At 35.5% G+C, this 25,115-nt stretch overlaps 3 protein-coding genes across 9 annotated transcripts; all 3 read left to right on the top strand.

Moving 5' to 3' along the window:
* The first annotated feature begins 491 nt into the window (after positions 1-491).
* Positions 492-14,512, top strand: LOC101246445 (agamous-like MADS-box protein AGL66). 7 transcript variants are annotated; one of them, XM_069287048.1, is made up of 15 exons: positions 492-608; positions 710-783; positions 904-937; positions 1,413-1,532; positions 1,624-1,770; positions 10,074-10,164; positions 12,592-12,761; positions 12,846-12,899; positions 12,997-13,021; positions 13,098-13,361; positions 13,466-13,527; positions 13,630-13,729; positions 13,811-13,861; positions 13,941-13,977; positions 14,238-14,512. In XM_069287048.1, exons 7-10 carry the CDS (start codon positions 12,598-12,600, stop codon positions 13,197-13,199), a joined length of 345 nt encoding a protein of 114 aa, XP_069143149.1. In that variant the 5' UTR covers positions 492-608; positions 710-783; positions 904-937; positions 1,413-1,532; positions 1,624-1,770; positions 10,074-10,164; positions 12,592-12,597; the 3' UTR covers positions 13,200-13,361; positions 13,466-13,527; positions 13,630-13,729; positions 13,811-13,861; positions 13,941-13,977; positions 14,238-14,512. The 7 variants fall into 7 exon arrangements, with proteins under 7 accessions (XP_069143149.1, XP_069143145.1, XP_069143146.1 ...); XM_069287044.1 differs by lacking the exon at positions 10,074-10,164 and having other exon boundaries at positions 1,405-1,532; XM_069287045.1 differs by lacking the exon at positions 10,074-10,164 and having other exon boundaries at positions 710-937.
* LOC138337555 (uncharacterized) lies at positions 8,031-8,700 on the top strand. Its single transcript, XM_069287477.1, has 2 exons — positions 8,031-8,060; positions 8,323-8,700. Exons 1-2 carry the CDS (start codon positions 8,031-8,033, stop codon positions 8,698-8,700), a joined length of 408 nt encoding a protein of 135 aa, XP_069143578.1.
* Positions 14,513-18,078: 3,566 nt separating the features above from the next.
* On the top strand, positions 18,079-24,772 carry formin-I2I (formin I2I). The gene is made up of 7 exons (NM_001302903.2): positions 18,079-18,445; positions 19,323-20,220; positions 20,317-20,758; positions 20,852-21,054; positions 22,278-22,513; positions 23,408-24,280; positions 24,365-24,772. Exons 1-6 carry the CDS (start codon positions 18,251-18,253, stop codon positions 24,266-24,268), a joined length of 2,835 nt encoding a protein of 944 aa, NP_001289832.2. The 5' UTR covers positions 18,079-18,250; the 3' UTR covers positions 24,269-24,280; positions 24,365-24,772.
* The last annotated feature ends 343 nt before the right edge of the window (positions 24,773-25,115 follow it).

Below are 25,115 nucleotides of genomic sequence, written 5' to 3' on the forward strand. Positions count from 1 at the left end.
GATTTTTGGACGTGTATCACTTTCACTCGGATAATCCAACGACTTATCCATTTTATTTGGATAACCAAGATCATTAATCATGACCTCAAGTTCATGAATGGCGTTTTCATAAGTAGGTTCATTCAAATTATCTAAGATTGTATCCTCGAACAAATTTTACAATGTCGAAAATAATTTGTTATTGTCTTTTGCTGAACATTTGTTATCCAAACAGGAATTGTAAAATTAAAAGCACCCAAAATATTGATATTTACTTGATCAGTTTGTCCACTTCATTACTATAAAATTTGTTCGATATTCATTGTACTTTATATATAATTTTTATATGTGAAAATCAATAAATATGATAGTAAGATAAAATTATTTGGATATAATCAAAATTAACCTTTATCAAATCTCAAATATTTTTAATTAATAAATATTAATTTATCGATTAAATAATATCTATATAAAATAATAAAATTTCATGTTCACATTTATATTAATGTAGAGAGGTTTATAGAGTTTGTAATATGACATAGCCTCTGATATGAAGCCAGAGGCAAAATTTCATGTGAAACCTAAATATCCATAGCCCTCCGATCTGAAGCCTCTGATATCCTTCCATGGTAGTCTCTCTATCCCTCAGATCATGTTTCCATCGAAGCTCCTCTTGTTGTTGAGTATAAAAAAATTTAAGGTTTTGATTTCTCTGTCCCTGTTTTTTTAGGGTCTAATGTAATCCGAAGGCATAACTCAACTAGTATGTGGATGGACAGTACATTGCCTCCGGTCTATTTGATGGTCCGTTACTCAAACACTCCGATTGTTTCAATCGGGTTGATTTGATTATCATTTTCATTCAGTTTTTGAAGTTTTTATCAAATGTGACATTGAGTTCTGCTTGGTTGAACGTTTTGGCAGTTATAATTCTCCTACCATTAAGTTCAATTTTAAGGTAATCTTCATTGATTTTTATGCTCTGTTTTGTCCCATTGTTTAGATGGAATTTATAATTCTCCCACTGTTAAGTTCACTTCTAGCTAATTTTTGTTGATTTATGGGAAAAAAGCTCAGGTGTCATGTACTCTTAGCTTTGTAAAAAGTGATATTGTATTTTGAGAGTGTCGGGTTCGTTCGGTTTTCATTTGATTCAGTTCTGAAGATTTAAGTGTTCTGTTATGCTCGGTTTGGTTGTAGTTTTAGCAATTTCACTACTATTAAGTTCAGTTTTAAGATGATATTCCTTGATTTTTCTTCTTTGTTTTTATCTATTGCTGGATGGAACTGCATACTTTTCTGCCTATCATGCTCAATTCTAGCTATTTTTCGTTGATTTATGAGCTCATTTTTTGCTATTTTTGGGTGCTATTTCCCATATGATTTTTGTAGAAAATGATACATTTTGCTTTGATATTTTGCGAGTGTCCAAGTCCACAATATGTAGAGTGTCCTCTTCCTTTTATGGAGTTATGGTCTAATAGCCAAAGAGGAAAAAGAACATCAAGAAGGAAAAGCTCTATGTGGTATTGAGGATTCTCATCAAATTAAAAGTAAGTCATAAATTCAAGTTGTAATAGGAAATGTCTAACTATATAGTTATGGTGAGCCTCTGAGCATTGTGTAACTGATACATTGGTGCAGTGGATACTCTCTCCTAATAGAAAAGTTAACGAACAATTAATCATGAGGGAACTTCATGGCATTTGTAGCCTAACTTGAATAAGTTTCTTGGATTGGCTTGACCTAAATAGAAGGAAGCTCGAGCTACATTGCAAAAGCTTTTATCAGGTATGCCCTTGATTTTCATACATGTACTACCTGTGCTTAGATGGAGGTAGATCGTACGTATTTCAAAACCCTGAGAATAAAACTGGATATAGAGTATGTGAAATTTTATTCAGATGAATAAGTATAAAGGATAACCTTCGATATACAAGGTCATATTTTCAAATTGAATGACATGTACAATAGCCCTCTTAAACACTTTTTGAACACATATTAGGTGTTTAGCAAATATCAAAAAAGGAAAGAGACATTCTTTTTTAGACGGACTACAAGGGAATGTAAGACAAACAAATTGAAACGGAAGGAGGAAGTAATTTCTTTCATATTAATGAACCTGTTAGTATTGGGTATCAGGGGACAATATCTTTCCCAGTAATTGTTTTTAAGACATCCCCATAAATTGAATTGATTTTATGACACAATGGAAGCCACTACTTGTAGTTTGTTTAGATTGATAAATACTCCTTGGAAATCTCTGTGAATTGTATGATTTTAGTACTAACGTTCGCTAAAGATTCCAAAACCTTTTGAGATTACAACACCAAAAATCATTAGCCTATCTTGTTGCTTAGCTCATGAATTGGCAGAATTGCAGAAGGACTAAGTATCACTTGTTGTGAAAGATTCCAAATCTCCTATTAATTGTGAATAGAGGATACAGATTAGTAGGCATAGCTTTTGGGTGAAGTAGCTTATGGGCGGAATATATGCTGAATAGAAGGAAAATGATTAAATTTGAGGCTTGAGACACAAAGAGGAAGAGGTTGGGATATGATAGGCTTAGAAAAATTGATTTTTTTTAAAAAAGGCTCCCACACACGAATCCCAATGTAATTTTTAAATCAACTCCCAACCTTTAACCCCACCCGCGATTCTTCTGTTCAAAGGAAGCCTCCCTCCCTCTTTCTTTTCTGAAAATCTCCTTCCACCAAAGCCTCTTCGAGACACCCGCGGCTCAATCCCAAAAAGAGTCATCACCAGAAAGTCCCTCACGCACTCGCATGCGCCACCACTTCTTCTCAGTCTTCGACGTCACGTGAGGCACGCGCCGGCGCGTGAGTCGACAAAACTCAAAATTCCTTCTTTTTTGTCGTTCGATCCAGGCCACAAGGGATTTCACCTCCCACTCCTCTTTCGTTTAAAGCACTTTCGTCTCTTTTCTTCAATTTTAAGGGGAGAGATGGATAGCATAATCTTTTTCAAATTAGGGTAAGTCTTATGACTTAACTGATAACGAGCTAGCCTCTGATTCTAGGTTTAAATGGGTAGAGAGTGTTGCATGGTATGTGAGAAAAATGAATTTGAGTAGAGTAGCTCTACAGTGGCTATGCAGAAGATTCAATGAAGCTTCAGAAATCAAAGGAAAATTCTTCAAAACTTGGAGATGCAGAGATTTAACTACTCTTATTTATTTCTCTTTGAAGTACAATAAATATGGTAGATTTATGTGTGTTATTACTGTTAAAGGAGAGATGACCTCTTCTTCTCAGACTTCGACGTCACACGCGACACGCGCTGGTGTGTGAGTCGACAAAACTCAGAATCCCTTCTTTTTTTGTGGTTCAATCCAGGCCACAAGGGATTTCACCTCCCACTCCGCTTCCGTTTAAAGCACTTTCTTTTCTTTTCTTCAATTTTCAGGGGGGAAATGGACAACATAATCTTTTTCAAATTAGGGAGTAAGTCTTATGACTTAACTAATACCAAGCTAGCCTCAGATTCTAGGTTTGAATGGGTAGAGAGTGTTGGGCGGTATGTGAGAAAAATGAAGTTGAGTAGAGTAGCTCTACATTTCCTATGCAGAAGATTTAATGAAGCTTCAGAATTCAAAGGAAAATACTTCAAAACTTGGAGATGCAGAGATTTAACTATTATTTATTGCTCTTTGAAGTACAATAAATATGGTAGATTTATGTCTGTTATTATTGTTAAGGGAGAGCTGACCACTTCTTCTCAGACTTTGACGTCACGCGCTACACGCGTCGGCGCGTGAGTCGACAAAACTCAGAATTCCTTCTTTTTTGTGGTTCGCTCCACGCCACAAGGGATTTCACCTCCCACTTCACTTTCGTTTAAATTACTTTCGTCTCTTTTCTTCAATTTTCAGGGGAGAGGTGGATAGCATAATCTATTTCAAATTAGGGGGTAAGTCTTATGACTTAACTGATAACGAGCTAGCCTCTGATTCTAGGTTTAAATGAGCGGAGAGTGTTGCATGATATGTGAGAAAAAATGAAGTTGAGTAGAGTAGCTCTACAGTTGCCATGCAGAAGATTTAATGAAGCTTCATAAATCAAAGGAAAATCCTTCAAAACTTGGAGATGCAGAGATTTAACTACTCTTATTTATTGCTCTTTGAAGTACAATAAATATGGTAGATTTATTTATGTTATTACTGTTAAAGGAGAGATGACCTCTTCTTCTCAGACTTCGACGTCACACGCGACACGCGCTGGTGTGTGAGTCGACAAAACTCAGAATCCCTTCTTTTTTTGTGGTTCAATCCAGGCCACAAGGGATTTCACCTCCCACTCCGCTTCCGTTTAAAGCACTTTCTTTTCTTTTCTTCAATTTTCAGGGGGGAAATGGACAACATAATTTTTTTCAAATTAGGGAGTAAGTCTTATGACTTAACTAATACCAAGCTAGCCTCAGATTCTAGGTTTGAATGGGTAGAGAGTGTTGGGCGGTATGTGAGAAAAATGAAGTTGAGTAGAGTAGCTCTACATTTCCTATGCAGAAGATTTAATGAAGCTTCAGAATTCAAAGGAAAATACTTCAAAACTTGGAGATGCAAAGATTTAACTATTATTTATTGCTCTTTGAAGTACAATAAATATGGTAGATTTATGTCTGTTATTATTGTTAAGGGAGAGCTGACCACTTCTTCTCAGACTTCGACGTCACGCGCTACACGCGTCGGCGCGTGAGTCGACAAAACTCAGAATTCCTTCTTTTTTGTGGTTCGCTCCACGCCACAAGGGATTTCACCTCCCACTTCACTTTCGTTTAAATTACTTTCTTTTCTTTTCTTCAATTTTCAGGGGAGAGGTGGATAACAAAATCTATTTCAAATTAGGGGGTAAGTCTTATGACTTAACTGATAACGAGCTAGCTCTGATTCTAGGTTTGAATGAGCGGAGAGTGTTGCGTGATATGTGAGAAAAAATGAAGTTGAGTAGAGTAGCTCTACAGTTGCTATGCAGAAGATTTAATGAAGCTTCATAAATCAAAGGAAAATCCTTCAAAACTTGGAGATGCAAAGATTTAACTACTCTTATTTATTGCTCTTTCAAGTACAATAAATATGGTAGATTTATGTCTGTTATTACTGTAAAAGGAGAGATGACCCCTTCTTCTAAGACTTCGACGTCACGCGCGGACAACTTTCGCGCGTGAGTCGACAAAACTCAGAGTTCCTTTTTTTTTGGTTCGATCCAGACCACAAGGGATTTCACCTCTCATTTCACTTTCGTTTAAAGTACTTTCTTTTCTTTTCTTCAATTTTTAGGGGAGAGATGGATAACAAAATCTTTTTCAAATTATGGGGTAATTCTTAAGACTTAAATGATAACGAGCTAGCTCTGATTCTAGGTTTGAATGGGTGGAGGGTGTTGCACGGTATGTGAGAAAAATGAAGTTGAGTAGAGTAGCTCTACAATGGCTATGCAGAAGATTTAATGAAGCTTCAGAAATTAAAGGAAAATCCTTCAAAACTTGGAGATGCAGAGATTTAACTACTCTTATTTATTGCTCTTTGAAGTACAACAAATATGGTAGATTTATGTCTGTTATTACTGTTAAAGGAGAGATGACCTCTTCTTCTCAGACTTTGACGTCACACGCGACACGCGCTGGTGCGTGAGTTGACAAAACTCAGAATCCCTTCTTTTTTTGTGGTTCAATCCAGGCCACAAGGGATTTCACCTCCCACTCCGCTTTCGTTTAAAGCACTTTCTTTTCTTTTCTTCAATTTTCAGGGGGGAAATGGACAACATAATCTTTTTCAAATTAGGGGGTAAGTCTTATGACTTAACTAATACCAAGCTAGCCTCAAATTCTAGGTCTGAATGGGTGGAGAGTGTTGGGCGGTATGTGAGAAAAATGAAGTTGAGTAGAGTAGCTCTACATTTCTTATGCAGAAGATTTAGTGAAGCTTCAGAATTCAAAGGAAAATACTTCAAAACTTGGAGATGCAGAGATTTAACTATTATTTATTGCTCTTTGAAGTATAATAAATATGGTAGATTTATGTCTGTTATTATTGTTAAGGGAGAGCTGACCACTTATTCTCAAACTTCGACGTCACGCGCCGGTGCGTGAGTCGACAAAACTCAGAATTCCTTCTTTTTTGTGGTTCGCTCCAGGCCACAAGGGATTTCACCTCCCACTTCGCTTTCGTTTAAAGTACTTTCTATTCTTTTCTTCAATTTTCAGGGGAGAGATGGATAACAAAATCTATTTCAAATTGAGGGGTAAGTCTTATGACTTAAATGAAACGAGCTAGCTCTGATTCTAGGTTTGAATGGGCGGAGAGTGTTGCGCGGTATGTGAGAAAAATGAAGTTGAGTAGAGTAGCTCTACAGTGGCTATGCAGGAGATTTAATGAAGCTTCATAATTCAAAGGAAAATCCTTCAAAACTTGGAGATGCAGAGATTTAACTACTCTTATTTATTGCTCTTTGAAGTACAATAAATATGGTAGATTTATGTATGTTATTACTGTTAAAGGAGAGATGACCCCTTCTTCTCAGACTTCGACGTCACGCGCGACACGCTTCCGCGCGTGAGTCGACAAAACTCAGAGTTCCTTTTTTTATTGGTTCGATCCAGGCCACAAGGGATTTCACCTCCCAATTCGCTTTCGTTTGAAGCACTTTCGTCTGTTTTCTTCAATTTTTAGGGGAGAGATGGATAACAAAATCTTTTTCAAATTAGGGGTAAGTCTTATGACTTAACTGATAACGAGCTAGCTCAAATTTTAGGTTTGAATGGGCGGAGAGTGTCGCGCAGTATGTGAGAAAAATGAAGTTGAGTAGAGTAGTTCTACAGTGGCTATGCAGACGATTTAATGAAACTTCAGAAATCAAAGGAAAATCCTTCAAAACTTGGAGATGCAGAGATTTAACTACTCTTATTTATTGCTCTTTGAAGTACAATAAATATGGTAGATTTATGTCTTTTATTACTGTTAAAGGAGAGATGACCCCTTCATCTCAGACTTTGACGTCACGCGCGACACGCTTCCGCGCGTGAGTCGACAAAACTCAGAGTTCCCTTTTTTTTGGTTCGATCCAAGCCACAAGGGATGTAACCTCCCACTTCGCTTTCGTTTAAAGTACTTTCTTTTCTTTTCATCAATTTTTAGGGGAGAGATGGATAACAAAATCTTTTTCAAATTAAGGGGTAAGTCTTATGACTTATCTGATAACGAGCTAGCTCTCATTCTAGGTTTGAATGGGCGGAGAGTGTAGCACGGTATGTGAGAAAAATGAAGTTGAGTAGAGTAGCTCTACAGTGGCTATGTAGAAGATTTAATGAAGCTTCTGAAATCAAAGGAAAATCCTTCAAAACTTTGAGATGCAGAGATTTAACTACTCTTGTTTATTGCTCTTTGAAGTACAATAAATAGGCAGATTTATGTCTGTTATTACTGTTAAGAGAGAGCTGACCACTTCTTCAAGACTTCGATGTCACGCGCGACACGCGCCGACGCGTGAGTTGATAAAACTCAGAATTCCTTCTTTTTTGGGGTTCGATCCAGGCCACAAGGGATTTCACCTCCCACTCCGCTTTCGTTTAAAGCACTTTCTTTTCTTTTCTTCAATTTTCAGGGGAGAGATGTATAACAAAATCTTTTTCAAATTAGGGGGTAAGTCTTATGACTTAACTAATACCAAGCTAGCCTCAGATTCTAGGTTTGAATGGGTGGAGAGTGTTGGGCGGTATGTGAGAAAAATGAAGTTGAGTAGAGTAGCTCTACATTTCCTATGCATAAGATTTAATGAAGCTTCATAAATCGAAGGAAAATCCTTCAAAACTTGGAGATGCAAATTAGTGAATAATCACCAAATGTCCTTTATTCAAGGAAGACAAATTATGGATGTCGTGTCAATAGCAAGTGAGTGTGTAGATTCAAGGATTAAAGGAGAGATCCCAATAATTATGAGCAAGCTTGATATAGAAAAGGCATATGATCATGTCAATTGGGAGTTTCTACTTAATATCTTGAGGCAGATGGGATTTGGAGACAAATGACTTAAATGGATAGGTTTTTGCATCAAAACTGTCAGGTTCTTCATACTTGTTAATGGAGAACCTTATGAAGAGTCTGTTGGTCTTTTTCCCTCTGAGAGAGTAGAGAGGATTACAACAGGGACATCCTCTCTCTTCTTTCTTATTTATTTTAGCTATGGAGGGTCTTAACAGTATGATTAGAGTGGCCAATCAAAAGGACTAGATAAAGGGTTTCAACATTGGTAATCAATTAGGGGTCATTTTGCAAATAAGTCACCTTTATATGCAAATGACACACTAATATTTTGTGATGCAAAGGCAGAACAAGTTAGTTACATTAGAGTTGTTTTGGTGATTTCTGAGGCCATCTCTGGATTGGCTGTGAACTGGGGGAGAAGCAGCATCTTCCAAGTCAAGGAAGTGACAAATATTCAGATGTTGGCAAAAATTTTGCAATGCAAGATAGAGCACTTACCAATTACTTACCTGGGAATGCCTTTGGGGAATAATCACAAGGTTTTGTTTATTTGGGATGGAATCATTGAGAAGACAGTGAAGAGGTTGGCTAATTTGAAGGCAAACTATCTGTCTCTGGGAGGAAGAGTCCCTCTGATCAATTCGGTCCTAGATGCGTTGCCTACATATATTATGTCACTTTTCCCTTTACCAACAAAAGGTAGAAGAGAGATTGGATAAGTTGAAGTGTAATTTCCTATGGTCGGGGAACAAAGAAGGCAAAAAATACACTTAGTTAAATGACAGACAACCTTACTGAGCAAGAAGACTGGGGGTCTTCCCATAATAAAATGAAGAGTCTTGAATAAAAGTCTACTTTCTAAATGGCTTTGGAGATTCGTGGTTGAAAATCAGGCATTATGGAGAAGAGCAATTCTCAACAAGTATGGGTAGACCAAGGAGTGGGTGTCTAATGTAGTAGATAGCACGTATGGGGTATCAATTTAGATATCAATCAGAAATTTATGGGATAGTCTAAACTCTAAAGAAGAATTTAGTGGTCAAGGTAGGAGAGGGTAGCAAAATATTTTTTTTGGAAGGACAAGTTAATTGGACAAGAGTGTCTAAACTTAGTCTTCCCCGATCTCTTTTCGTTTTGTACCAACCTTGAGGCTAAAATTGCTGAGATTTGGTCTCCTCAGGAAAAGAACCTCACATTTAGGAGAAATCTAAATGATTGGGAAGTGGATAGAATTGCTGAACTGCTACTCAAATTAGGTGAATTCATGGGCCTTACTACAGAAGCAGATGGTATAAGATGAAAACATGACTCTGATGGCAAATTCTCTTTGCGTCGAGTATATAGGAGAGAGGTCATGACTCACTTCGGGGAATTCATGGTCCATGGAAACAAATATGGAAAGGCAACACCCCAACCAAGGTGAAATGCTTCACCTGGTTGGTCACTAAAAGGGCATGTCTCACTCAGGAAAAACTCAAGAAAAGAGGCTTTCAGATTGTCTCCAGAAGTGTTTTTTGGTCATGAGAAGGAAGAAACTAACAACCACTTATTCCTACACTGTAAGGTTATTGTTTAGGTGTGGCGCATGGTCTACAACATTTCTCAAAAGCCCTAGGTGATGCCAGAATATACTGCTGATCTTTTGAGCTGCTGGATAAGGAGGGGGGAGAGAGACCCAAAAAAGATGGTGGGCTATTTGGAGAGAAAGAAACCTTAGGTTCCATGAGAATATTACTAACAATATGCAGAAAGTTAAAGAAAATTGCATCAACATGTTTTTTTGGTGTAAATAAGAGGTATAGAAGTAGTAGATCAGTTGATAGATTTCCTAGGATCAATGTAATTATAGTTTTAGCTTGCAACTTTTTGGAGGTAGCCAGCATACCCTTAATGCTGAAGAGTACAACTTTAACTTTGTCAAAAAAAAAAACAAGAGGAAGAGGTTGGGGTTGAGCGTAATGGGCTTCAAAGCAACTACTTTAGGTGATATTAATGATGTTAAATGGTTGATGTGGTTGAGAAGCCTCTGAGTAATTTTTCGAGGTGCAATTTACGAGTTGATAGTGATTCTCTCTTTCTATTTTGACATCAGAGGAACATGATCCGTGAGGCAACAACATTTTTGTTGGATGTTCTGACTTCTGAAGCCTAACCTTCCAGAGCATGGTTACCTGCAGACTAAGGTATTTGTTCCCTTCTCATTAAGGGACATCTTTATGCTTATACATTTTTCTTTGGTAAATACTAGCCATGAAATATTTTTGGCCCTTTTCATTGTCATTATGATTACAACAACTATGCCTCAAGAAGTTAACTTGGTAAGAAACTTATTGATGATAATAGAAAGTGACTGAAGCTCTTTAAAATATTAGAAAGTATCAAAACAAACAAGAAACTTCTTGATGATAATGGGAAGTGAACTTTGAATGTTGGGAAGTATTGGGGGCAATTTAGTGAGTGGAGTAAGACGAATGTGGAAAAGAGGAAATCAAGGCAAAGAAGAAACTTGTTGATGATAATAAAAAGTAATTGGAGCTTTTTGGGCCTTGTTGAAGTATCCAGGACAATTTAAGACATTTAGTATTATGAATGTGGCAAAGAAGTGGAATTTCAATTTAGAAATATTAGAGGAGTAAAAAGTGAGACATCTTCCTGCAGCCAATATGCACAAATGTTGAGTAAATGATTGTTGGGATTTATGGAGTTCTGATGATTGATAAAGAATGATGAAATACGTCGTCAACATGGTCTAAAGGTACAATATCATGAGCAATTGAATTCGGACAAACATTTAAAATAAATAAAAACAAGAATGCAAAAATCAAGAAATGGATAATGCCAATTTCATGATAAAACTCAAGGAAACAAAGTAGTGAAGAATTAAAGAGAAAGAATCAATGAGTTTGATTTGAAGAGGGAGTCTAAAGAGAAAAGGAGTTTAATTGAAGAAGTAGTACTCACTTGAAGTAGAATTTTAAGTCAAAAGAGTTTAAGTCAATGTGGAGTTTAAGGTGAAGTATAGTTCTATGAAGAATTGTTCTTTAATAGCGGTGAATTCGTTCAAAATAGTTGTGCACTTATCGATCAAAAAGGACAATTGAAATAATTGACTTCGTAAGTGTTATCAGCAAATTGAAGGAACACATTGAAGAACCTGGTCCTATTAGAGTTGATGCATTGGGAGTTCTTCTTTGTTATTGAGTCTTGATGAGTTCTAAACTGAATTAAGAGTGTTGTCTTCAAGTTGGGATAGCTCGAAGAGTTGGGAACACATACCTTGGAGGTTTGTATTGAAGTTTAGGAATTAAAGTTAGTTTCTAGGATTGTAGGAGTTAATAATCTAAATATACAAGCTTAGGAATTAGAAGTTCCTCGGATTGCAAGACTAGTAATATGAATCCATAATTTGAAATTTAGGAATTAAAGTTAGTTCCTTAGGTTATAGAGTTTGTAATCTTAAACGATTAAGGCTCATTGATTTAGTGAAGTTGGAGTTAAATCCTATAGGGGTACAATTCATGGTTTTTTACACCTTTTGAGTTGGGCATTCTTCACATAAAAATATTGCGTGCTTTTTGTTTACTATTCTTCTTACTTTATTTGAACATGTTAGGAAACTTGTTTTACCGCAATCAAGTCTCAAGGGCCAAGAGCTTATATGGGCCGCGCTTATATGCCTAGTTTTAAATGGGCTTAAAAAATCCTATATCAATCCTATCCCAATAACGAGTTGGGTTGGGCCGGCCCATGGGCTAAGCCTATTTTGACGGCTCTACTCAGTAGCTTTTGATTTTTAACTCTATATTTGTGTCAAAAAAAATCAACATAATATGTACAGCTAATATATCCCGGTTCCAATCATTGACTTGACTTAAAATTCAGAACAAATAAACTTAAAATTTCAATCCAACTTTGACTTAGATATCTTAGGTTTTTTTATGGTGCAATGCCATAGATTCATTTTACTGATGTATTATTTTAGTTCTTATACTTCTCTTCAAAATATAAATTCTTCTGTATGTTATAATTATCTCATATAGCCATTATAATTCTAGGGAAAATGATATATAGGAGTTGACTAATATCATTATGTAAAAGAAAGAGCTTAGGAGTTACTGCTATTTTCCACTAAGCAAGTTAAAGCCCACAGATTTCTGTTAATTAATTGTGTAGAAAAATTTTAGTGTTGACTAAGACTAGCGTTGAAACTAGTTTTCTTCTCAAAATCTTTTGAAATGTGATTCAATATTACATTTTCTACCTATTATACCCTCAATTTATTACTTTGAAAAAAATAAAACTTTTTTGAAATCTTGAGTTTTTATTTCATCTACTTCATAATTAATAGGGGTAAAATGGTAAACTCACTATGTCAATTATTGTTTTATTAATAGATATGTCAATTGAATGGAAAAGTAATTAAGGATAGCGCGAGTATTAGATTGCGAGTGTTTTGACTTGCAAATAAGTCAACACATTAAATGCTTTGACTTTTTTTTTTCCTTTTGCTTTTTTTGTTGATCTATATATTTCGTAGTTCACTGAAGAACAACCCTGCATCTAACTTCCAGTTCTTGTTTAATTTGCATTGTTCCATGGGTCGCACTAAGCTTGTGATGAAGAAAATTGAGGATCCAACATCCCGTCAACAGTTCTATTCAAAGCGCAAGGATACCATCCTTAAGAAGTCCAATGAGTTGGCTGTTTTATGTGATGTGGATGTTGGTCTTCTAATGTTTTCTCCAGCCGGCGAAGTGACTAGCTATTCTAGCAAAGAACGGTGAGTGAAATTTCTACGATGAACATTATATACGTTTCCTTTATAGTACATATTTTCATATGATTTTTTTTTTTGGTTGTTTAGTCTTGAGGATGTCATGCTCCTTGCTATGAACAAGGCTGGTGAACTGAACAAGCTGTATGTTTATTTCAATATGTCAGATACATGAATTAGACTTTGCCAATTCTAGTTTAACTGACCATTGATCTAAGTTTTTTTTTTGTTGTTGTTGAAGATCTCCTGAAAATCCAAATGAACAGGTACTGAGTTTTACGCATTGATCAGCAGTCTCTTCCGATAAGTCCTTGGAATTTCATCTGATCTTTTATTTTGCAGGCTTTGATGGACTCTCTCACACAATCAAAACATGAAGCCGAAATGGTGGAGAAGATAGCGATGTATACCACTCTCCTCTTGCACTCTGTGTATATATATTAGTCTATTAGTTTGTCAGAGCAGATACATGACTTCTCGAGTTCATTTCTTTTGCTTTTTGCTTTTTTTTTTTTGTATGGTATTTTCTACATGATTGAATAATTTTTTTCTTTTGTTGGGTATTTTTACGATGCTGATGATTGATCAACGTGCTTTAGTGTTGAGGTAAGATTAATATGTAGAAAGGGAATCACCTTCCGCCAATATTTGTTATTACTGAAAACTCGTAAATTGATATAGTTTTTTTTTTTTATGTATTTTCAAAACAGGCTCATGAGGAGAAGCTTAATGGGGTCAAAGAAAGACTAAGTGAAGCACAACAGAAAATAAGGTTGAAGAGTTGCTGACTCTATATTTCCTTCCTGTCTCTCTTTTTTTGATATTCTAAAAGATTTCCCTCTTTTATAATGATTTTTTCCGTTGGATCGAGTAGGTATTACGAACCACAAGTGGAGAGTATCAACTCTGTCCAAGAAGCTGATGCATATGAGAAGTTCATTTTGAGTGCTCTGGAACTGATTCAACTATCAAAGGTGAGCATATCTCCAGATGCAAATTTTTGTACTTCGATTTCTTAGGACTAGCATGATCATGTTTTGTACTCTTCTTACCAGGCAAAACTCTTGGGTGACCAGGAATTTCTCCAGAGAAATGAAAATGTTGCGGTAAGATTTTGGAAGGATGGTTAACTGTTTTTCGAACATCTATTATGGAAAGTTAACTGTTTGCATTATAATTTTTTAGGTGTCTTCTGTCAACGCAGAGGCTATGGCTGCTGAAGGTAACGAATCTTCATATTCAAATACTTAGTGGTAACTCTTTTGAGTGTATATGTAGTGTAAATTTGGGCCATTTTTGGTAAACTAGATGGCTGAATGGTATATATGTTAGTAAATATATACAATAACTTTTACCCCTCAGTCTCAAACAAATTGATGTCGGAATTGGTACTTCTTCATTTAAAACTCATTTCATACCATCATCTATAGCCACTTTTTTCCAAAGAGGAATCTATTGAATCTTGCTTCTCTGGATTTGTAGGAACCAGTGGGGGATGGATGTATTGAGGAAACAGGCCGGATCACGGCGGGGAAGTAGCTGAGGATGTCCAACAGCTATAGCAGGAATAATAGTTATACTAGTTTATAGGTTAAGAACTTAGTAGAATAAATAACTTGCCCCTATCAGGCAAGCAAAAGTATGAATAATGTTGCATTTGTCTATTGTGAATGCAACTATTTGAATATGGCATCTGAATATGGCATCAAAACATAGCTATTGTGTTTTGAAATAGAAAACAATTTGGTTTGGGTTGATTTGGTTTCGATATTTTTTGCATCCTCCTAGTTCATGAGTTTTTTGTTAATTTTCTGAACCTTTAAATTACTTCTAAACATACGAGAGTGATCAATAGATCTTAATTTTTGGACTTAAAAAGTTAAATATACTACAAAGAAAACAATGTACATGGTAATAATAATAAACTTATTTTTTATGTCAGGTAGATTGGATCTCGTACTAAATAAATAAATCATATCTTCAAATTAATACGATAATTTGTATACTTATGTCTTGCAAAATTAGATCGACTTGATTTCGTGATTTACAGAATTTTAATCTAATTACAGAAAATAAGTAAAATATGATTTAATTACATAAATCTTTGACCATCCATTGGTTCACCAAATTTATGGTCATTTCATCCCACAAGGAACAGCTAATTAGTTCAAAGTTGTTGTTACAACATCTTTATTTTTTCTTTATTATAACTTAAGTAAAGAGAACTAAATATTAGGAGAAGAAATATTATCACTATTAAGTTTAGATAAGTCTCAAATAGTGTACGTAATGTATAGTCCGTGTATAATTTTTTTATAGGTAAACTATATTAAGTTTCTTTAATGTATCATAATATATAAGATTATTTATTTTTGACTTTTGGCTTTTTTTTATGCAAACAATATATGACTATATTTATTGTAAATTAATTACTTTATTGAATATATTTGAAATTGTTGGTAAGAACTTATTACATTTAAATCAAAACTCTGAGGCGATTATTATTGTATGACTCGATATCAGTATTTCCCAGGCTTACACCGAACCAGCCATAGGGAGAATTTATTTAGTATCTTGTAGACGATGTTTATCGCTACATTTCCTTCTTTGTTAGGATTGTGTTGAGTTTGTAGAGAATAGCATAAGAAAAGTATAATCGAGGAACTTTCTGCTAGCCTAAGATTGTTACTAAGATAGGAAGATTCAATTATGCTAGCTCAAGATTGTTAACTAAGATCAGAAGATTTAATTAAAGAAGAGGAAGCTAGAAGAGAAAAAAAATATTTTGGATAAAGGAACTTCATTATAGAAGAAGACTATTTGATTTGGGAGGATTTACAAATGTCTAATATACCCCTATTTCTATTTATATAAGGATGCTTCTAGAAATTATTCTAGATATTGTTTTTTCTTTTCTTTTTTTTTTGCTTTTTTTTTCTTTTTTTTTGAAAGGTACAAAAAATATCTTAGATATTTAAAAGAATTTTCTCGAATTTTGTAGAGTAAATATTTTGATATTTCTATTTAAGAAAAATCTAGATGCTCTAGATATTAGATATACGATAAGAATTATCTAGATATCATTATATTCTAACTATGTAACATGAATCTGAATATTTCTATATTTTACTATGAATACCTAATTATCAAGAACATTTAGATTTTTTTAAAGTAGAAATATGTAACGACCCGCTAGGTCATTTTGAGAAATTAGAACTATTTTGACTCTTTCAAAAAAAATAATTAAAGGGGTATTTTAAACTATTTGATAACTACAAGTATCTAGTTGATGAATTTTTGTTAAATGAGTATTATAGTTGAATAGTTAGTGGGTCACATCCTTAACTAATAGTTACCACTTGGACCATATATATATTGCGATGAGTTAGTGGGGGTTTTTCACCCATTATACATATTACATAAATTAAACTTTAAGTGTCAGTGTCTTCCTTGAGGTTGAAGAACAAGGTTTTAACTTTTTCATTATTAACCAATAATCGATTGGGGTATTAAACAATATACCAAAGCATATGGACATTAGCTGAAGTATTTAATGACTTGATCTCTTGTGTGTGACCGAGTCTTTTATTGAACCCGTATTATTATGATGATTGAGTGATTATATGTCATAGCGGCATTTGATTTATTGAAATGTTGTATCATCCCCTTTGATTGATATCATATTGTGCACATGCATTGACATGAGATTTAGCATGTGTAAAGGTCTAACACATTGAGATTGTCCGTGTCAAGATCGAGTTATGATTATAATTCGGGCACGTGGAGATCGTCGTGCGAGTGATTGGTTATGATTATAAGTTGGGCACGTGGAGATCGTCCGTGTTGGGGATTATTTGATTTTATGATAGTGTGTTGAGATCGTCCGCACAGACACGTGGAGATCGTTCGTGTCGGTATATGGACCTCGCAAATTCCCCATGGGTCATGAATTCTCGATGTATTTCCGAGGAGTATCAGGTATATACGATTGAGAGAGTGTTGGGTATTCTGAGGCATATCATTTCATGGTGTCATACTGCATTGCATCTCATGACATCCTTCATTTTTTTATGATTACGTGTTTTATTTGGTGGTTGGATGTTAATTGAGGGTTGATTACATCTATTTGATGAAACTTGACTGGTAAGTGTAATATAAACATGTATAATTAAAGAATTGATTTTTCTTATATAAACTTCTATCACTACTTCTTCGTTGCCGGTCAATGAGATATACTGGGTACACGTGGTTTCGTACTCATACTACACTTGCTGCATTCTTGTGTGGTGCAGATTGGATTTCAAATTCGGGCACGTTCTTGGAGCTTGAATATGAGTTTGGATTATCTTGGAGTTGTGGTGCATTGCTTGAGATATTCTGCGGCCCACGCCTTCAATCTACCTCCATTTATTAGGTTATTTTGGTATTCTGATAGGATACTTATTATGTTTATATTTTCATATTAGTTTGGACTTGTATCCTAATGTAGAAACTCTTGTACTTATGACACTACATCTTGGGGGTGGTATTTCTATTTTTCGCATTTATTTTGAATACTTAGTATGTTAGATATTAGTTGATATTATCTTTTCACGCTTAAGTTGAAATGGTGAAATTTATTGGGTTGACTTACCTATCGATTGAAAACATAGGGGCCATCACAACTCATAATTTTTGGATTGTGACAAAATACCAGAGATATTTACTCTATAAAATTCTTCTAAATATCTAAAATAATTATTTGTACTTCCAAAAGATCAACTTTAATTTTTAACAGAATTTGATCATGAAATATTTTCAGTGAACTAGTTTCGAAATTTCTACTCACAATTTTTTTTTCAAAACAATTTAAGTAAAATAAAAAATTTAAGACCAAACAGAAATACAGATAAAAGGAAAATAAAAACCCTTCTTTAAGATAAAGATAAAATTTTTAAAAAGACCAAATTCCAAATCAGGTGCCTTGCCCTCCCCCTCTCATCTCAACTTTGTTCTCTGCACGTTTTTCCTATAAAAAATTGCCTCCGAAAAAAAATGAAATTTTCCAACAAACAAAAATCCCAACTTAGAATTTGACCCAAAATAGTAGAAAATCTGAGAGCTTTTCTAAATAAAACTTGAGGGAACCCCTTAAAATAGAATTCTTGATCATATATAGAATTCATCATTTTCTTGAACCTTTGTTAAATCATTCTCTTTTTTTTCTCTCTCACTATTTGTTACAAAAGAAACCAAACTTTTGCATTTTAACAACTAAAGATTCAATTTTTATATGCATACATATACATTTTAGGTGTAAAAATTGAATCTTTTTAGTGTTTATAGGGGCTTCAATCCATCTGATTCATATATATACATTTGTATTGTAATATGCATTTGTATATATATATTTAAATTCTCTCTGTTAGCATTTGAATTGGATAAGGTTTTATGGTTGTTTCTTTAATTGCATTTGGTGTTTGTTGAAAGAAAAAAAAAGGGGGGGTTGTTGATACATGCCAAATGCAATTAAAAGAAGGGCAGAATATGGGATGATTAGTATTATAATGGGAAGGGTAGCCTATGTGTTTGGTTTTGTTGCTTTGATTTGTGTTTGGGCAGCAAGAGATTCAGAAGGGAAAAGGAAGTTTCCAGGAAGCAATTTAGAGTTAGCTGGTGTTTGGCGTGGTCCTGTGATAGACGAAGATACGGTATGGATTTTGTTTCACTTATATTCATATGGAGATGAATGTAATGTGCATTTATAAAATGTGTTTAGATATGAGTTGCTTAATGTATATGTCCTATGCATTTGTCTGCTGATAGCTAATTAGTACTATTTTCTGATGAGTATTAGCAATTTCGTTGAAATTTGAAGTAGTTATCTCTAAAAGCTTAAGTTTTTAGATTAGATGGTCACACACTTTGATATGGTCAGAGTAGGCAGATGTCCTACTAATCAAATGTCACTGCAACCCATTATCGAAAAGAATTTTCATGTGTTTGAACCATGAAAAAGTATCAGGCTTGCACGTAGAAGGGGCATGTTGAAAATACAATTAAATAATAAAACTGTGTTCTCTTTCTAGCGGCTAAGGTTTTAGATAAGATGGTCACAGTCTTAAACAACTTTCGTAAGAGGTTACTTTTGGATTATGTTAATGAATTTGTGTTTTCAAATAAGAGTGGGATTTAACAAATATGGGCTTAGGAGTCTATGCTAAAGTTTTTAAGGTTTTTTATTTCCAAAAGTTCAGAGACTTAGCTGTTGCCTGCTAGTTGTAAAAATGGCTGAAATTTGGAGGTTCATAGGAAACAAGAATTAAATCGGTATTTACAAGAAAGACAATGAGGAAGAATCTCTTATAATCACCCTTGGAACTTAAATACTGGTGTTTTCCTGAAATCAGTAATCTTTTGTATTGCATCAAAGGTGTTTTCCTCGCACGGGCATTTTGAAGATCATTGTGCAAGAAAAACTGGAGTCGAGAAGCATAAAACAAGTTTATATTCGTTTTTAGAATTCATTTCTCTAACTTAATTCTTGCCTTGTCAGAATACTATAACTTGATGATCTTCTGTATGCAGGCCGAGCAAGTATGGATTCATTGCAGGGAAGAGTTAGAAGAGGGTACCGAAGCTGCAAAGTTTCTGGAATATTATATTCTACAGACAGCAACAGGAAGTTATAGTTACTTAAAACAGGATATAGCTTTGTTGAGAAAAAGAACCTTACAAAAGGCTATTGAAGATTTGCCTCCCCGGGAGAAGCAGATTTTGTTGCAGTGCTTAAGAAGGAAAAATGTTCCAGTTCATATTTCTGATAGTGACGATGCATTCAGTACTTGGTTTAGCAAGTACGAAGAGCTTTTTTCACAATTGTCAAGTGTTCCCAGGAGGTACCTAAGAAAAAGAAAGAATCCATTTTTGCCAAAAAAAAAAGTTCTAAAAAAAAGAAAGAAATCATTTTTGCCAAAAAGACATGCTCCAGTTCCAGCCCTAGCTCCATCTCCAGGCCCTGCAACTGTTCCGTCTCCCACTCCATCTCCGGGCCCTGCAACTGTTCTGTCTCCGGCTCCCTCTCCAGGTCCTGCAGCATTTCAAATGCTTGCTCCGACTCCAGGTCCTGCAACTGTATCACCGGTTTATGTTCCAGTTCCTTCTATTGAAGTGCCCGCTAGCTCTCCTCCAACTTTGCAGCCTCCTTCTCCAGTTCTAAAACCTCCTGCAAAGCCTCCAAAACATCAAACTCACACCAATTCTTCATCACCTTTACCTGTTAATCCTCCAGATAAACCGCAAAATGGTCCTAATTCTCAGCGAGATAATCAGCAGCATCGAAATTATTTAATTGCTGCAGTGGCTGGATGTTCTGTTGCAGGAATTGCCTTTTTAGCTCTGTTGATATTGTGTGTTAAAAATAAGAAGAAAGAAGTAGCTCCATATGGGCAAAGGGATGGGAAACCGCCTTTGAATTCGACTGCAGGTGTGTATTTGCTGCTATTTATCATGATAGTTAATTAATCTCATTGTGTCATTCTTTTCATTACATTTCAGTAATTTGTATGATCTGTGTTATCAGGTGCTTCTCTAAATTTCGTGAGTGCATCTGCTGTAAATGACGCTGATCCTCATAATTCTTCCGAAGCAGACGTGGAACTGTCAAAATCTGAGATGAATGCAACTGCTCATGCACCATTACCGCTTCCTCCAGGAAAATCTGCACCTCCACCTCCACCTCCGCCTCCTGGTCCTCCACCACCTCCTCCTCCTAAACCACCTGCTCCGAGCCCTCCTCCACCTCCAAAAGCTCGCCCTCCTAATCCACCAAACCCTGGCAATATGCCAAAGCCTTTACCTCTTGGAGCACATCAGAGAGGACGTTCTTCTGAGGCCAGGGGCAGTGGCTCATTGGGTGAATCTGATGCTCCAAAAACAAAATTAAAACCATTCTTTTGGGACAAGGTTCTTGCTAACCCTGATCACTCCATGGTTTGGCATGAAATAAAAGCCGGCTCGTTCCAGTAAGCTTTGCACTGGTTTTGCTATTTACTTTGCTCTTGCGAGAGTTTAACTGTTTCTGCTTTTACCATTCTGATTGCTGAATTTTATCACAGGTTTAATGAGGAGATGATGGATTCTTTATTTGGATATATACCCGGAGACCAAGGGAAAGATGATCGAAGAAAACCTTCCTCATCCTTTGATCAAACCTCACAGTATATTCAGATTATTGATCCTAAGAAATCACAAAATCTAGCAATTCTTCTCAAAGCCTTAAATGTGACAACAGAAGAAGTTTATGATGCTCTCGAGGAGGGTAAATCTCTCTTTCACCCCTATGTTGGCTGTATGAATCCTTTTAGAAATTCCATTTGATTTGGTCCATTTCATTCCAGTACTAAATATTTTATCTAAAAAGGACAGTTTTTGGATTATCTAATACAAGAAGACTGCCCATCTCACATTGATCCCTACGTTGATATATATGTCTCTAACAAAACTAATAGGCTCTTGGCAAACACCTAACCTGAGTAGTATAACATCAATAAGTTAGCATAATCTTGACTAGTTGGTACCTATATAAATCATTTTCTTCATTTTGTTCTATTCTTAGCTATGTCCTCATTGATTTCGAGAAATGTAGGGCTAACTTTCCTACATATGGTTTTAGGCTTACCTTGTTCTCTTTTGGAGCCTGAATTTATCATATTTTTTCACCTGTGAATGGTTCATTTGGGAGTCTATGTAGGACATGCTAAACCATCTCAGTCGACCTTGTCTAATTTTATCCTCTGCATGTGATACTTGCACTCTCTGTCAGATCTGTTTATTTTGATCTTTACAAATTTTGTACAATTGCATTTCTACAATGCTCAGATTGTGGATATTTTGGACCTTACCAACCCAACATATACTTCCATATAACATTGAAACACCCCTCTGTATCAACCTTTTATATTTTAAAGTAAATTTGCTACATGTTCATTTATCATGACATTCTTCTGGAAAAGTGAACATGCTTTTGAATTAAATTGGCATCTTGACATCTGCACATGCTGTATTTGTTCTTGTGTTTAAGGGAAAGAAAAAGTCCCATCTAAAATTTTCATTGTCTGTGTAGCAACATGTCAACGATCACCTAGATACCAATTGCAAAAGCTTAAAGGGATGAGAAGACCAGTTAGAAGAAAATGTAATTTTTGAATGATAGCATATGCTTATTTTGTTACAACTGAATACATTGAAAAGCATGTCCTAGACTCCTACTTCAGCTTGCAAACTAAAATGTAGCAAAGTTTGTAGAGCATGAAATTTATTGGAAAACCATGGTATTACTTCAGTCATTTACATTTGGTATGATACTTATTTGATTCGCTGACTTTTAAAAGATGCAAACAATCCGAAGGAAAACATTGAAGTTTCACAATGATAAAAATTCCCTTATTGTCATGTACCTTGCCACACAATTGATCTTAGCAGCTAGTAATATTAAGTCGTGAAAAATTTGACGTCTATCTAATTACTTAAGTCTCTTATCAGGTAATGAGCTGCCTCCTGAACTCATAAGAACTCTCTTGAAGATGGCACCAACAAACGACGAAGAACTAAAACTCAGATTATTTGCTGGAGACATTTCTCAGCTCGGTCCTGCTGAACGTTTTCTTAAGTCCATGGTTGCAATTCCATTTGCCTTCAAACGGATGGAAGCATTGCTGCTCATGTGTTCTCTTCACGAAGAAGTTTCTTCCATTAAAGAGTCCTTCGCAACCTTAGAGGTATAGTGTAGAGTTTCTTATAATTTGATGGTTGCAGTTTAGGGTAAATTTTTTTTGTTATTCTGCTTCGGCCTCGGTTTTTATTTGTCAATTCTGTGTTTGGTGGTTTTCCAACAATAGACATACCATCCTCATGAACTCAGATAAGCAAAGAAAGCAAATAACGGTATTTATCTGGGCGGAGAGTTTAAGAAAGGAAGACTTTAAAATTTATGATCTAAAACAAGTCAGACGTTTATATGTCTAGAAACTATTTTACTAAAGGGTAAAATGAGAAGTTTATAGATTATATTAATTCTAACTATAGAAAGATATTATTCTTATGGAACAAACAAAAAAGTAAAGTGTGCCACATAAAATCGGACAGAGGGAGTAACATATATGTGTACATCATGTGACTGAGATTTCATCTCTGGAGTATCATCCCTTTTGTTAAAAATTGAGAACAATAAGAAAACAAATAATAAAGGTAATCAACTGCTCTTTTAGATTATTAGTGGCAAAAAGTATGTAGACATTAGACTTTTCTTCGTGTAATTTATAATCAACAGAAATATAGCAGTTAGTTGGACTCACCCGATTTTTGTTCTTAGATTCTTGGTTTCTCACCTTTTATATCAAAATACAGAGTTTTTCAATTGAAGGGGGTCATTTGACTTTTGCGTGAAATACTAAAGCTGAATGTTAAACAGTTGGACTAACAGTATCACCTGATTTTGAATTTTTGATAGTACCAAACTATTATTTAAAATCTTTCCACCCTAAAATAGCGGTATGAAGATGTCTATTGTCTAGTGATGCCAAGGGAATTATAGCCAACCTTGGGAATTTTAGTAATTCGCTGCCTTTCGTGATTATATAGTTGAGCTTTTTACTCATTATTGTGACTTGCAGGTCGCATCTAAGGAACTTAGAAACAGCAGGCTCTTCCTGAAACTTCTTGAAGCAGTTCTAAAAACTGGAAACCGCATGAACGATGGCACCTTCCGTGGTGGTGCGCAGGCATTCAAGCTTGACACGCTGTTGAAACTTTCAGATGTGAAAGGAACCGATGGCAAGACAACACTCTTGAACTTTGTAGTTCAGGAAATTATTCGATCTGAAGGATTAAGAGCAGCACGTAAATTAAGAGAGAACCAAAGCACTACCAGTGTACAGACAGAAGATCTTGTAGAAGATCCTGCTCAGGAGTCGGCAGATTATCATCGTAACCTTGGTCTTCAGATGGTTTCTGGTTTAAGCAACGAGCTTGAGAATGTAAGAAAAGCTTCACTTATTGACGGCGAGAACTTAAGTGCAGCTGTCATGAAGCTTAATCACTCACTCATGAAAACTAAAGAGTTTCTGGACACTGATATGAGAAGTTTGGAGGATGAAAGTAAGTTCCGTGATACACTCACAAATTTTATCCAACATGCGGAACAGGACATTACTTGCATACTAGAAGAAGAGAAAAAGATAATGTCTTTGGTTAAGAGCACAGGAGATTACTTCCATGGAAATTCAGGGAAGGATGAAGGCTTGCGTCTCTTTTCAGTCGTTAGTGATTTCTTGATTATGTTGGACAAGGCATGTACAGTGGTGAGAAACTCAACGAAGTTACCAGTTAAGATTCCTAAAAAAGGGACATTAACATCTCCTTCCCAAGAATCCTGTCCTGAGTCTTTGCAAGACATACGTAAACAACTATTTCCTGCAATCCAGGAGCGACAGATGCACTATTCTAGTTCAGACGACGAGAGCTCAAGCCCGTAGCTGTCTATTTAGGTATGTCTATTTGTAAAACTGATTTCCCATGAAAGTAATGTAAAGAGGGCTGATGAATCATAACTTTGCTGTTTTGATGTGTAGGTGTCAGAGTACTTTGGAGCTAATATGGCTTGGATAATAGTCCACAGAAGTATGTATTTAACGACTATATGAGGCCTAAGGTGTGCCTCCTACACCCAGTTAGCAAACACATGCTCTACGAGATAGAGTGAATAGACATTTTGCTTCAATGATCTCTTCGAGTCCTAGCACTAGCGGTAGGAAGAATGGCTATAGTATAGATGCCATAGTAGTTATTGCATGGTCTACTACAACGATCCACAGAGTTAAACCACAGCCTCTCACTGTCTGTAGTCACCTTTATCTATAACAATCCAAATATCGAGATGGTAATGGTACTGAAATCTCCTAAATATTTGTTAAATTATATTTAGTATGTATTGGAAGTTAGACCAGATTCGTATAGTTTCAGCTTCTTTTTCTCGTCAAGATGCATGATTGCTTATTCATCTGTTTCTGATCCATTTTGTGTCTAGTTTCTTTGTTGGACACTCAACTTGGTACAATTTTTTAGTGTCATATCTTCCAAAAACCAAGCTGTGCACCATCCGCTTTGCAACCCCTACTACTTCTGCCTTAACGACATTTAATTTACTAGATTACGTATGTTTCATTATCTACTGAACTTTCATATCCTTTGTGTTGTTAATTGTCTACTCCTCGTTCGATATTTCTGTAATATGAATTTGTGAGTTTGTTACGATTGGCGACAGCATTTCGAAGGACATCCCTTCTTTATAAGCTTTTAATCTTTCTGCTGAATGATATTGGA

Source organism: Solanum lycopersicum, chromosome 7 (assembly GCF_036512215.1).
Source record: "Solanum lycopersicum chromosome 7, SLM_r2.1".
Classification (NCBI taxonomy): Eukaryota; Viridiplantae; Streptophyta; class Magnoliopsida; order Solanales; family Solanaceae; genus Solanum; species Solanum lycopersicum.

Coding starts and splice junctions, on each gene's coding strand:
- LOC138337555 (XM_069287477.1), top strand. CDS start 8,031: ATGGATAGGTTTTTGCATCAAAACTGTCAG. Junction 8,061..8,322: donor TTTTGCATCAAAACTGTCAG/GTTCTTCATACT, acceptor TGTGATGCAAAG/GCAGAACAAGTTAGTTACAT.
- LOC101246445 (XM_069287042.1), top strand. CDS start 12,577: ATGGGTCGCACTAAGCTTGTGATGAAGAAAATTGAGGATCCAACATCC. Junction 12,762..12,845: donor AGCTATTCTAGCAAAGAACG/GTGAGTGAAATT, acceptor TTGGTTGTTTAG/TCTTGAGGATGTCATGCTCC. Junction 12,900..12,996: donor GCTGGTGAACTGAACAAGCT/GTATGTTTATTT, acceptor TTGTTGTTGAAG/ATCTCCTGAAAATCCAAATG.
- formin-I2I (NM_001302903.2), top strand. CDS start 18,251: ATGCCAAATGCAATTAAAAGAAGGGCAGAATATGGGATGATTAGTATT. Junction 18,446..19,322: donor CTGTGATAGACGAAGATACG/GTATGGATTTTG, acceptor TTCTGTATGCAG/GCCGAGCAAGTATGGATTCA. Junction 22,514..23,407: donor AGTCCTTCGCAACCTTAGAG/GTATAGTGTAGA, acceptor TGTGACTTGCAG/GTCGCATCTAAGGAACTTAG.